At 36.2% G+C, this 13,465-nt stretch overlaps 1 protein-coding gene across 4 annotated transcripts in view; it reads left to right on the forward strand.

Annotated features, from left to right (window-relative positions):
- PTPRR (protein tyrosine phosphatase receptor type R) overlaps positions 1-13,465 on the forward strand; it is a 228,771-nt gene that overhangs the window by 171,148 nt on the left and 44,158 nt on the right. For all 4 annotated transcript variants that reach the window (XM_032493767.1, XM_006191107.3, XM_032493768.1 and 1 more), the window contains one exon: positions 11,993-12,179. In XM_032493767.1, coding sequence (XP_032349658.1) covers positions 11,993-12,179 — 187 coding nt within the window. The remainder of the gene's footprint in view (positions 1-11,992; positions 12,180-13,465) is intronic.

A 13,465-nucleotide genomic window follows, 5' to 3' on the forward strand; every position in this document is an offset into this window, starting at 1 on the left:
TCGAATTTGCTCGTGTCCAGCTGTTCAGGGTATTCCGTTTTTATCTTTTTATGTCTGTGAAGTGGGTAGTGCAGTCCCTCCTTTCATTCAAGATTTTAGTTGAGTCTCGTCTTTTTTTACTTGGCCGCCCTAGATAAGGTTTGTCCGTTTTGTTGATCTTGTCAAAAAACCAACTTTGGGTCCATTGATTTTTCTCTATTGATTTTTTATTCTCTATTTTATTTATTTCAGCTCTTATCCTTATTATTTCCTTCTTTATGCTTGCTTTTCATTTAGTTTGCCCTTCTTTTTCCATTTTCTAAGGTTCAGTTACTTTATTTCTTCTATTTTAATGTAGGTACTGAAAACCATAAAATCTCCCTCTAAACACTGCTTTTACTGCATCCTGTAAGTTTTGGGATGTTGTATTTTCATTTATCTCAAAGTATTTTTAATTTCCCTTGTGATATCTTGTTTGACCCATTGGTTATCTAGTAGTATGATGTGAATTTGCACATATTTGTGAATTTCCCAAATTTCCTTCTGTTATTAATTTCTAATGTTATTCCATTTGATAAGAGTGTATAATTAGTATGATTTAAGCCCCTTTAAATTTATTTAGACTTGTTCTGTGGCTTATCCTGGAGAACAGTCCATGTGCACTTGAGAAGAATTTGTATTCTGCTATTGTTGGGTGGAGAGTTCTGTAGATACCTGTTAGGTCTGGTTAGTTTACAGTTTTGTTCAAGTCTTTTATTTCCTTGTTGATCTTCTGTCTAGTTTTCTATTCATTATTGAAAGTGGGTTATTGTAGTCTCCTAGTATGATTGTTGAATTGCCTTTTTCTCCCTTCACTGAACTGTCAATTTTGATGCTCTTTTTTAAGTGCATATATGATTATAATTCTTATGTCTTCTAAATGGATTGGTTCTTTTATCATCATAAAATGTCCTCTTTGTCTGTAGTAACATTTGGGGAAAAGAGAAGTGGAAATAGGTTAAGTTAAAACACCACAAGCTTCACCATTCTTACTGATATTCAGCAGTTTTTCTTGAATAAATTCTTCTCAGATTGCTAGAAGCCTTTGGTTAGTTTTCAGGGTTCTTAAAAAGTTGATTTTGACCATTTTTGCTCGGATTTTCAGTGCTTTTGTAGAGACTTGGATTCTTAGGTGTCCTTACTTTGCTATTCTAGAAGTCCTCTCCTGCCCATTCTTTTTAAATATTCTTACTGGTGGAAAATATTTGTCCTTTGAAGGTGAATTTGAATTTTGGAAACTGTCAAAAGTCATGTATAGTGCTGTATGGTATATAAGTTGACCAATATCTGAATAGAACTAGTTTGGGGTAAAAAATGATTTGGACTACAAAATAACAAAGCTGGATTTCTTCCATGGGTCATAAATAGACTAAAGACAGAGAGGAATGCCAAAAAAAAGAAAATTGTGAACAATGGCAGCTTTGTGATCCATGTCAGATCTGAACATACATTAGAGGATGAGTCCAAAGAAGAATGATCCATGTTTCCAAACATCTTTTAGAATTGCCTTCAGTTCCATCTGTCATGGTAAATCGTCTTCTTCTCACTATGGTAAAATTAAAACCTTTAGTTGATCAAATGTATCTGGCCCTTGTCTGAGATTATCTCATTTGGTTCTGAACCGTTCATTTACCCTTGTCTGGGTAGAGCTTTTAGCAGGCTACACAAAGACCCATATGAGACTGGCATAGTTGAGATTCTAGTTACAGAATGCCTTTGATATGTCTACAGCTGTATAAAGGCCCCAATTTAAAGAACAAATGCTTCATTAACTATATTTCTAAAGCTCTTGTTCTGTTCCCAGTCATGACAACACAGTTCCATGCATGCAAGGACTTCCAAAGTGGTTATTTACACTAACATTCATATGCACATAATACCGGATCGTCTGTGCAGGGGCAAGGGGAAAAAATTTCCCCACTTGTCTGACTTTGTAAGAGGGAAGCATTGCGTAGGCTCCTGCTGCTTATCCGTGTCCTTTAAGGAATCAGAGTTTCTCTTTTTAGTGATTAATTTCTAAGTTGTTCTAACAACAGTAACTCTAGCTACAACCAGAGGTGAGAATACAGACTTACTGTCCTACTGCGGTTTTGCAGTCTCTTACATACAGACCTAGCCGTATCCATTCTGTTGCTTTACAGCTGTACATTTCATATTGTACTGCTGGGGTGTAAAAGTGCACCTTCATTGCTAGATAAAACTAAAAAAGTAGTCTTAAACTAAAAAAGCAGACTGATTTCCCTAAGGATTGAGGAATTTGGTTTAAAAAACTTGGGCTGCACCATCAGATGTTTTAAAAAAAAAAAAAAACCTAAAGAAACTGAGAAGTTGTGTATTTTGATGATTCTCATTTTAGCCGGGCTCTTTGGAACATTGTTATCATGTGTGTTATTTCTGGTCTTGAAAATAAGTGAATGTTTTTAATTCATTTGTAATATTCAGTACTAAAAGAGTTCTTTGGTAGATATTTAGGGAGACCTGCAGTTATTAACTGTGTTGTGTTACTTAGAAAATAGCATTGTGCATGTATGTTGGTGTATATATATCAGCTAAAATTCAAAGAAAGATTTCTCATTTCAGAAAGAATGGTTTATTCATTGAGACTTACTGCCGTTTCCTCAGCATCATCTTTTTCTTAACGTATGAACTTGGAAAAACTAAACTTGGGAACTAAAATTAGAGCTACCATCATTTTGTTCTTTTGTTAGAAGGGAAACAGCCTCCTCACCATGAGTGACAGTCAAAACAAAACCAAATGCCAAAAAAAGAGTAAAAAATTAATCATGCTTGGATACAAGACAAAGCACTACTTTTTTTTTTCTTTTTTATGAACAAAATCACCAGAGCACTTTAGGATGTGGATGCTCAGGGGTTTTTTCATTGATATTCAGTAGACTCAAACTAAAAATCAACTGTACCATTTACTGTACCTCGGTAAGCTTGGCTTCTCCATTCTAAATTTTCAAGTTCCCATCTAACGTGATTCCCCCACTTCCCCTGTTTCCAGAGGGTTGGACAAGCCAGCAGAACACAGGAATGTTCCATAGCATTACCCTAATCAGTTCATTTGCAACCAATTATACACTCACACAACAAAAGTGTTGCTTTCCGTGTGTTCAAGACTGGATATAGAAAGGAGAATAAAGTCAAAGTCCTTGCCCTCAAGGAATTCACACTTTAGGGTAAGTCGTTTCTAGTGAATATGATATATTAGAGACATATTGGAAACATTGTTAAGAGGTTTCAGAGGGAAGAGACCAGAGCATTTGGGGGATTGAATCTGAAAGAGTTGGGCCAAGCTCGTTTCAGGCAGAGAAAGCAGAGATGCAGGTTGATTCGCCCTCCTGGACAACAGATCTGGATGAGGATGACACAGGAGATGGGGCTGGAGAAGTACACAGGGACTAAATGAGGAAACATCTTATGTCCAAGGGCAGCTAGATGTGGGTTTTATTATATTTTCAGTGCTCAAACATCCTTCTGATGAAATCTGGACGAAACCACATTGAACTAGGAGAATTTAGAGTTAGGAAGCTATTGCAAAAGTCTGAACAAGAGATGAACAGGGTCTGAGCTAGTTCAATGTCATTGAGCCTCAAGAATCAGCCTTGCCTCTTCCACTCTCCATGTATCTAGTGATTTATCCAAACCCAGAGATTTTGAGTTAGTTTTTTAAACTCTTTGACCTAAAAATTATCATGGAACTGAACAAGCATTAGATTCAAGGTTATTTCTCTGTCTATCATGGTGAAAAACTGAACACAACTTAGTGTCTAAAACTAAGGTACTGGTTAAGTAAGCTGTGATACATCCATCCAGTGGAGTACTGTAGGGTGTTTGCAATTAAACAAATTTAGAGACAAGACATTTGTGATATATTTGGTTAAATAAAAAGCAGGCCATAAAGGAATATGTAGACTGAAAATCTAGATTGTGTCATGTGTATATAAAACTTGAAGGACAGACACTTAAAATGTAATTAGCAGTTACTCTTAATGTTGGTATTATATTTTTCCTTCTTTCTGCTATCTCTACTTCTCATTTTTATAGTGAATATGCATTATTTTTGAAACTGAAAAACGTTGTTAATTTTAAGGACAGGAGGTTAAAATGTTAAGGGCTTGAGGTATGAAAAATGGTCCCAACTTAGGTGACCACTGACTTTCCATATGTAAAGCTGCTACTGACTTCATCACTGACCAACTTTCCTAACCTTGCCTTCTTCACGTATCTATCAGCGTATGTCTTATAGCTCCCACACAGCCCCGCGTGCATGCAGTGAGTGAAGAATCACCACATGATCATCATTCATGATAGTAGTCATTTACATATTATATTACATGCCAGTTACTAGGCTGGAAATGGTCTCATAGTTTTGCTTTTTTTAACTTTTAAAATGTGAGGCAGTCCTGTGAGTTTTGTTGCCATCCCCGTGTGCAGATTAAGGAGTCTGAGGCTGAAACAGCTTGAGTGACGCGCAGAGCATTGATTTGAACTCAGATTCCAAGGTCAGTGCTCCAAGAACAATGCAACAAATTGAATTTATTTTTTTTCCAAAGCCAATGCTCCAAGAACAATGCAACAAATTGAATTTATTTTTTTTCCAAAGCCAATGCTCCAAGAACAATGTAACAAGTTGAATTTATTTTTTTAATGATTGTTTTGGTTTTTATTTTTTTTAGTAATTAAAGACGGGTGCAGTAAATTTTGCTTAGTGCTATCCATCTATAAAAGGTCCGATATCATTGTTTGAATTCAAAAATATTTATTTAATCACTCAGTAGGGATGGCAACATTCTACCTAGTGAGTAGGTGCTTTCTAAGTAAGGAAATCAAGCATTTCTCACACCAAAAATGTTCCCTGCATGATAAGATTTTTCTTTTTACTTTAGAGTGAAATGCCTTTGTCATCTTCCTGGGCCTGGACCTGGTATCTTGTATTCTTAATACTTTTCTTCCCTACAGGATTTCCTTTGGGAAATTTTATTCTAGATGCTCACAATACCTATTCAGTTATTTCAGCTTCTACAAATTAGTAACATTGCATTTCTGTCAAAATTTAACTTTCCAAGAGCTTTGAATTTAAGTCACAATTTAACTTAGCACTCCATATCCTCATCTTGGTTTTTGTTTTTGTTTTTCTAAATTTGCCCTCTGATCTGTCAAGCAATCCAGGCTGGGACTTACTACTATACATCATTTATTTGAAGGTAAAGAGATAGAGAGAAACAGCAAACAGTTTATTAAGTACCATTACCCTTGGAACTTAAAAGTCATAGAATCTGAAGTTTCAAAGAACTGGGGAGGCCAGCCTACACATAGTGAAGGATTTCCATCTCTTTATTCTGACAGTTTTTCGTTTGTTATTCAAGTAAGTGGGAACCTCTTTTTGCTTTTGTCATCTTTTTCTTTCACCTTTATTAGAAATCTCCTAGAAAGCTGAATATGTGGACAAATTGAATGAACAAAATGAATTAAGAAAAAATGAAGTTGGTGGTTGGGGTCTTAAGCTCACCTTTACGATCAAGCCAAGGTTATCAGATTTGTGATCATTGTGGTTATAACACACAAAGTGGAAAGGTTGGAGTGAAGGTCTCAGACTCACAACATTTCAGATCTGGAGAGGACTTCAGTATTAAACTTCTTACTTCTCACCGTGTAAAACTAATAAATTACACACATTTTTAACAGAACAAAAAAAAATTAAGATTAGAAAAGCGCTCAAAGACCTGTTTGCCTTCATTCTGTATTAAATTCTTCTTATAATCTTTGGATGCATATTTTTCCGTTGCAAGGACTTCGAGATAAGCAGCTGCCACCATTTCCCATTGAAACTTAATTTCATAATCCAATGGTTTCAGAAGTACATCTTCCTGGACTAGTGGCCAAAGGATTGCTTGTTTCATTTTGTTCTCTTACTCCCATTTCCATCCCTTGCTGGCGGCGAAACGAAGGGCCATGCTTGAAGTCCTCACTGTTCTTGGCAGCCGAGGTACCACATGGAGAGCAGCCATATGTGAGCCTTCGAGCCCATGGACATCATGCTGGAAGCTGTAGCCCTTCTGCCTAAATCCAGCTTCTAAAATCCAGCATACACTCCCAACTACCAGGAAAATAAAAATGCCTAGTTTCTAAATTATTCCAGCACCCAATGGTTCTTGTATTTTTCGTTTATATTTTCTTTTCACCTCTTGGTCACAAGGAGCGATAAGGCAAAAGTTGAACCATTTCAACACAGTTGTTTATAGTCTCCTGCTGAAATGAATGTGTGGCCCTGGCCCATAATATTTATACATGTTTTCCTTTTAACTTAATTGTAATTAGCGTGCTGTTTATTGCATTCCTTTTACCTTTCCTTAAGAATTTGCTTTTTCCTTCAATTGTTTGCATTGGTATCTTTTGAATTTCCTCCCTCTTATTTATTTTTTGGCATAAATAATAATTGGTGCTACAGTGGGAGCTTGATAAAGCTTTTTATTATGTTCCCTTTTGTCCAACGGCAATCATGAGGCATTGAAAAATAAAAAGTCGAAACAGTTTGTCCAGAGTTACATAACAAAAAAGAAGCAAAGTCGTTAATACGACTGTGTGTTCTTAGTTTTCCACATTTGGTTTTTATTAAAGGTCCAGATCTCCTTCCATTAGTTCTGTTGTTTAAAAATTCTTTAGATTTTCGTTCCTTTCTCTGAATTTAAATTTTCTCTTAATTTCTTAAGCTTGTGTTTTTATCTTCTTTTTGAAATGTCTTTCTGATTCATTCCTCCCTTGTTACTATTTCGTTTAGGGAGACTATAAAGCAAATGCACATTCTCTTAGTTCATTAAAGTGGTATTTTTCTCCTTCAGATCATTAGTCAGTGACAGCTACTTAAATATCTAATATCCTCATATTTCTCCGACACATGCCTTCCCTAGATTGTTTAGTAAATTGTATTAGGAATGTTGATAACCTATTCAGGGAAATGAAACCTAGGTCATTCTCACCTTTGCCGTACCCCAAAGTAAATTACAAATAGATTAAAAGGTTAAGTTTTTTTAAAAATCTAAACTTCCAGGAGAAGAATTTCTGTGTATTTTAAAATAATACAAGAAACCACAAAAGATTAGTATCTTTACTTTTTTAGTTTGTTTTAATATTTAATTTGTAAATTTTAACATTTGACTAAATGTCAATATATATTTTTTAAACCCTTAGTATTTTAAGGCAACAGTATATGCAACAACTATGCCTGAGAAATAATTTATATCATCTATATCTTAGCAATCAATAGTGAGTTCATAAATGCCACAATATAAACATTAAGAGCATGAACCGACAATTCTCAAAAGTAAGGGCCAATAAATGAACAATAGTCATATGACAATATATTTATCCTCATCTCTAATCAAAGAAATCAAAATTAAAACAGTAAGTCACTGCCCTTACTGCCTATAAAATAGCAAACTTGAAATGTCAATTTAAATGTGAGTGAAGTTTATGTGACTCTAGGTGGTTTTAATTTCTTTTCAAAACTCCTAAATTTTAAATTTTCTACAATGAACATGTGTTAGTTTTATAGTAAAAATAATAACTCTTCAAAATATATATAGATGTTTATTTAATCCCTTTTCTCCAACCCAAGACATGACTAAGAAGTGTACACATTTTTATGTTGATTCTACTAATTCTATTCCCTGATTCCACTATGTTTCAGTTAACCTAGATATTGTCTGTTCCTCAAAAATAATAATTAGCAAAAGCAGAGATTTTTCCAGGCTAATGACATCCGATGGTAATATTTCATGGCCAGGACAGAAGAGCTCTCATGAGAAGGGATGTTTTGTGGAAAGTGTTCTCTGGAAGGTCAACAGCCTGTGCAAGTTTGGCTCCATAAATGAGCTTTGAGACATTGTCTGAAGTGTTGAGATGAAGTGTTCTGGAGTTATTTAGGGTTCAGGGGAAATGGGTTTGCCATAATAAAAGGAAATTTCAAGACAAATAGGTTATTAAGAAGGCTGTCCTCTTCCTTAGTGACAAACTATAGATTCTATCCATTGATTTCAAAACCTTAAAATTAATCTTAGTGTCAACAATGCTTGAGTTTTTATGAAGATCTCTTAAAATGGATGCGTTAGAGAAGCAAAAGGAGAGTTATATAGGCCTTTATTCATTATTACCCAAATTTAATAATTTGGCATCTCTTTTTATAAGCAGTTTACTTAAACTATCGTTTAACCTTTGTAATAATCCTCTGAATAGGTACACTGAATTCATTTCACAAAGAGGAGGAAATTGAGATGTAACAAGTCTAAAAGGCAGACCAAAGGTCCACCACCACAGAGGCATGGGAGAGGCAGGATTTGAGCCCAGACAAGTACGAACGGAAAGGTTGAATTTATACCCTGAATACTACACTGTCTCCACATTCTCCTCCAGTCATCCTAACTTTCCCCCAACAACTGACTCCATTCCACATCGGGCTCTGCAGAGTCTGACCTCATCTGCCCACCGTACCCTTGCTTTTGGAAGACAAAGCAGGAGGAGCTTTAGAGCCAAGTTCTAACTTGGATTGAATCTTTGCTCCGCTCTCACGTTCCTGTTCATTATTTCTTTACCTGTGAAATGGGGGGAGATAACACCTGAGAGAGCTGCTGTGAAGATTGAGATACCATGTGTGAAAGTGCTTAGAACAGAGCTTGGCAAATAGTAGGTGCTTAATACGTATTTGTTTCCTTTCTTTCTTCTCCTTGCTGGACATTCTCCCTTACCAAGTCAATTTGAATGAAAACGCTTCCATGGTTCCCAGCTGATCCCAGAATCCTTAGAAAATGTACTCATTAGATCAAAAGGACCTTAGGCGTGGATCCTAGAGGCTCTTAATCCTCCAGGTCTGGGCTGAGTATGCTAAATGTAAGCCAAAACGGAAGTTGATATAACCTGATGTTCTGAATTCTCTCTTTTCTGGACCTGGGCAGGCTTTTTATAGTGTTATTTCTATGACTCTTGTTTCTCTCTCAGCTCTCCTACGTGACCCTGCCCCCCAATTCCAAAATATATTTCTACACAACTGAACTCCAGCTCAAATTGCTGCTCAGTGATTTCTCAAAGATGCCTTATCATTTCCTGTTCTCACACTTTTTTTTTTTCCTGCCAGACTGTCTCTCTGAAATAACCCTCTACCCCAAATTTATCTTTTATCTTCAAGGCCCAACTCAATTCATCCTCCTTCGTACGTTTACTCTGACCACTCTGGATGGAAGAGACCTTGCTTTCTGCTAAACCATGGTAGCACTGAGTAGCCTCCAATTGACAAGTTTTGTATTTTAGGGCTGAAAATGGACTGAATGGAATAGTAGTTTAAAATAGCATTTGATTAGCAATCCCTTAAGCTGCTTCTCCCAGCTCCTTAGTAAAACACGTATGAAACCAGCAAAAGTCAAGTTCTCACAAATACACTAAAAACTAAGACCAATAAGGCAAATCAGAATCAGGAAAGAATTTCTGCAGTTTAAAGGCCAAAAGAACTGGTTTGGGAAACTTTAAAAGCTGCTTTCCCACAAAAAAACAGATTAAAATTCTTGGCCTGGAAGTAGAACCAGTCTTTGTTCCTCCCCGACTGCTTATCCCCTACTCAGAAACACAGGAGCCATGTCCATCGCCACCAGCAGCCACCGGCCGGGGGGGGGGGGGGGGCAACCATTCCTCAGTCAGGTAGGTGATAGTTAGTGAGGTAGCCAGAATGCTGTCTCTTAATCAGCTAATGCAGTGATTCAAGAGCATTAAACATAATAGAAACTATAAAAGGTTTTTCAAGAACATGCCAAAAAAAAAAAAAACAGCAGGTGTGTCAATATTGTATGTGGGGGGATGGGGGGAGGGTGAACTGGATGAAGGTGGTCAAATTGTACAAAATTCCAGTTATAAGATAAATATGTACTAGGGGTGTAGTATACAACATGAGGACTGTAGTTAACACTACTGAATGGGGTATTTGAAAGTTGTTAAGAGAACAGAGCCTAGAAGTTCTCACTACAAGAAAAAAAAAACTTGTTATTTGTTATCTATATGAGATGGTAGATGTTAACTAAACTTACTGTGGTAATCATTTTATAACATGTAAATCAAACCATGATGCTGTACACCTTAAACTTACACAGTGCTGGGTATCAATTATGTCTCAATAAAACTGGGGGAAAGAGTCAGATGTGAGGCCAGACATAAAATTAATGAGAAGGAAAGTATCGAATATTGGTAAAATTTACAGTGAAGATACAGTTATAAATCTCTTCAAGTAAGATAATGGCTGAAATATATAAATGTTAGAAATATAAGGGAAAATAACAAACGTAGTTATCATGGAAGACTCACATACATATCTCAAGCTATGAAAAATCTAGTAGGAAAAAAGTAAAGAAAAAATAGATTGGAATAGTATATTTAATAATATATCATAATATAATATATAAAGTGATGTGATGTACATATGTGTGTGTATATGTATGATTTATAGACATATATACCAACAGATAAATAGATAGAAAACCAAACTAGCAGCCAGCAAAACATCTGTGAAATATTTAGGAAATTTTATTATAGTATTTGTCTCAAAAAAAGAATCAATAAATCCCAATAATTAGTCATTCTGATTTCCATGTACTATAAATAGACATGAATAAGGAAAATAAATGGGCAAACACTTAAATTACCATCAAATTAAAGCAAGAGTTAAAACTACAATTACAGACCACTTAGAAATTAATGAGAATAACAACGTTACTTATCAAACTGTAGAACGACACCAAAGCTGCAACGAGAAGCAAATTCATAGGAGGAAAGAACTGATACTTTTTTTAATGGATTTTTTGTGGTATGTTCTAATAATTTTCCATTTCTTAAAATTAAGCTCCAGCCACATATTTCCTGATGTAATACTCCACACATGTGCAACACCGTTCAAAGGAAATGGCATGCTGGACCTAGTCTCTACTTGTATTCTCTTTAGTCAACTTGTTTTGACCTGTATTTGCCTGCTGTCCATTTCCTTGGGACACCAACCACTTGGCACCATACTTGACCACCTGACTCACACCTCAGGCCTCTTTAAATTTAACAATTCTTTAAATACAATCTCTGACTTTGACCCTCAGCACATACTATTTTATAGTTACTCCTTGGTTCCACACAGCTAATGTACTAGTAAGAGACACTCATACCTTCTATTTAGGACGCAAGGAGCCTTTCTATGTTGGAAGAACCCCACCTTGACTCCCAACCAGAGGAGGGGAATAACAAAGGGAAAGTCAATTGTAACTTAGAACAAGGGTCTGTGGTCCCTTATAAATTTATCACAGAATTAAATAAGGACATGCATGCATATGCAAATACATACATATACTTGCGTGTCTACATACATACGTAAATGGAGGATGCAAAAGCTACCTTTTAGGGATTCATCAGAGGTTAGAAAAAATGTATACATTTTAAACTTTTAAATTCTAGGTCAATGGCAATAACTTGAACTAAAATAAAAAGATTGTTTTTCTCCTCTGAGCTTTCTGTGTTCAGTAAAATCATGAGTATAGTATATTGATGTCAGTGGATATAGGATTATATACTAGATTCTCATATATACACATAAATAAAGTTGGTTTGTGTTACATCTCATTCCTCAATTCAAATGTGATGTTTACTTTTCCTAAAATTTTCACTTCATATCATTAGCCATTTTGTTTTTTCTGTAGCAGCTATACCCCTTAATAAATTATAGTGCATTTTCTCAATTCAGAGTTATTTCTGACAACAAAACTGTCAGTTTCCTATAAAGAAACTATGAGTAGTTGCTGTAGTCAACTATGGTACCATAAAAGAAAACATTTGGTCTTTATTTCTGTAATAGTTCTTACTGAATTGTGTGTGTATATACAGAAAGACAAACTTATATGCTCAAAATAATTCATGCAGTGTTTAAACCTAATAACTTTCTTCTCCAATGTAGACGAGGGTCCAACGTATCTCTTACGTTGGACATGAGTAGCTTGGGGAACGTTGAACCCTTTGTGACCATACCAACCCCACGGGAGAAGGTAGCAATGGAGTATCTGCAGTCAGCCAGCCGAATTCTCACAAGGTCACAGCTGAGGGACGTCGTGGCAAGTTCACATTTACTCCAAAGTGAATTTATGGTGAGCTGGCTGTTTATTATTCATTCTTAAGTAGGTATTTTGATTTACTGGGCACTAGAGATATATACTAAAATGACACTGTCCTCCACTCAGGCAGCTTACACTTAAATGGTTATAGTTCAAAAGCTTAAATGCAAAAAATTTAGATCCAGGCTGCATCTCACCAACTATTGGTAAGTGTTCAAACTAGAACATGATAGTGAAATTGAGGCAGATATTCAGGAGCTGGCCAGACAAAGAAGTGACAGAAAGGAGCTGGGCATTCCGGGATGAAGGAACAGCCTTACTGTCACAGCTTAGGAAATTAAATTGTTCAGTTTGACAGGAGCATTGAAATTGAAGCGAGGAGTGACAAAAATTGAGCTTCGGAGATATAAAAGAAATCCACGTCTCAGTACACATTTAAGGGTTTAGACTTGTGTTTGAAAAAGATCACTATCTGCAGTAGAGTCAGCATTAGCAAGAGGTATTTTGGAGACTCTAGAGATAATCCTGTGGTACTGTGATGGTGGTCCAAACTAAGATAGTAGCAGTGAACATTGGGAGAATCTGCAGATATCTACAATAAGTGAGCTTAATCAGGTAAGGCAGCCAAGAGAAAGGGAGAAGTTAGGGATGACACCCCTGTTCTTGGACTTGAGCAACAGGGTGCATTCAGTGCCCTTTGATGAAATAAGGAACACAAGAGGTAGACCAGATGTGAGCTAAAGATGATGATGAGTTTCATTCAGCTAAAAATGATGGTGACAGATGTGTGCTGCTGGTGATAACTTAATGTGTGAGAATTTCTTCCCAAAGAGCATGGAGACAGATGAAACCTTAGACAGATGCCCAGGGGAAATATCCATTGTATAGAATCCCTTGCCTGATGGATCAGTTGTACATGTGAAGCCGTGTCTGTTGGGTATAATAAATTGGCCACCCTAGGATTAGTGCAGATATTCGCAACCACCCTAATGGTGAAAGGTCCAACAATGGTTTAGATCCATTATCTTTATCAATTATTATTAAGTGTCCGAAGTAAAATACAAGGATGCAGTTTTAAAAATTAGACTTGGTAGCATGTCATCTTTTTATATATGAAGAAAGTGAGACGTGGGGGTTAAAAGAATCAGTCAACGATCACACAGGCGGCCAAAGTTACCCCTAGTATTCTTGTCTAGAACCACAGAGAGTTCTTTGTTCTATGAGATAAGCCTTTGACATGGGCTACTTCCCTAGAAGGAAAGATGAAGCCAACAAGGAAGGTGGAGGAGAAGGATAATGCTAGAAGATGACAAATTGTC

The sequence above is a fragment of the Camelus ferus genome, chromosome 12 (genome assembly GCF_009834535.1).
Source record: "Camelus ferus isolate YT-003-E chromosome 12, BCGSAC_Cfer_1.0, whole genome shotgun sequence".
In the NCBI taxonomy this organism is placed as follows: Eukaryota; Metazoa; Chordata; class Mammalia; order Artiodactyla; family Camelidae; genus Camelus; species Camelus ferus.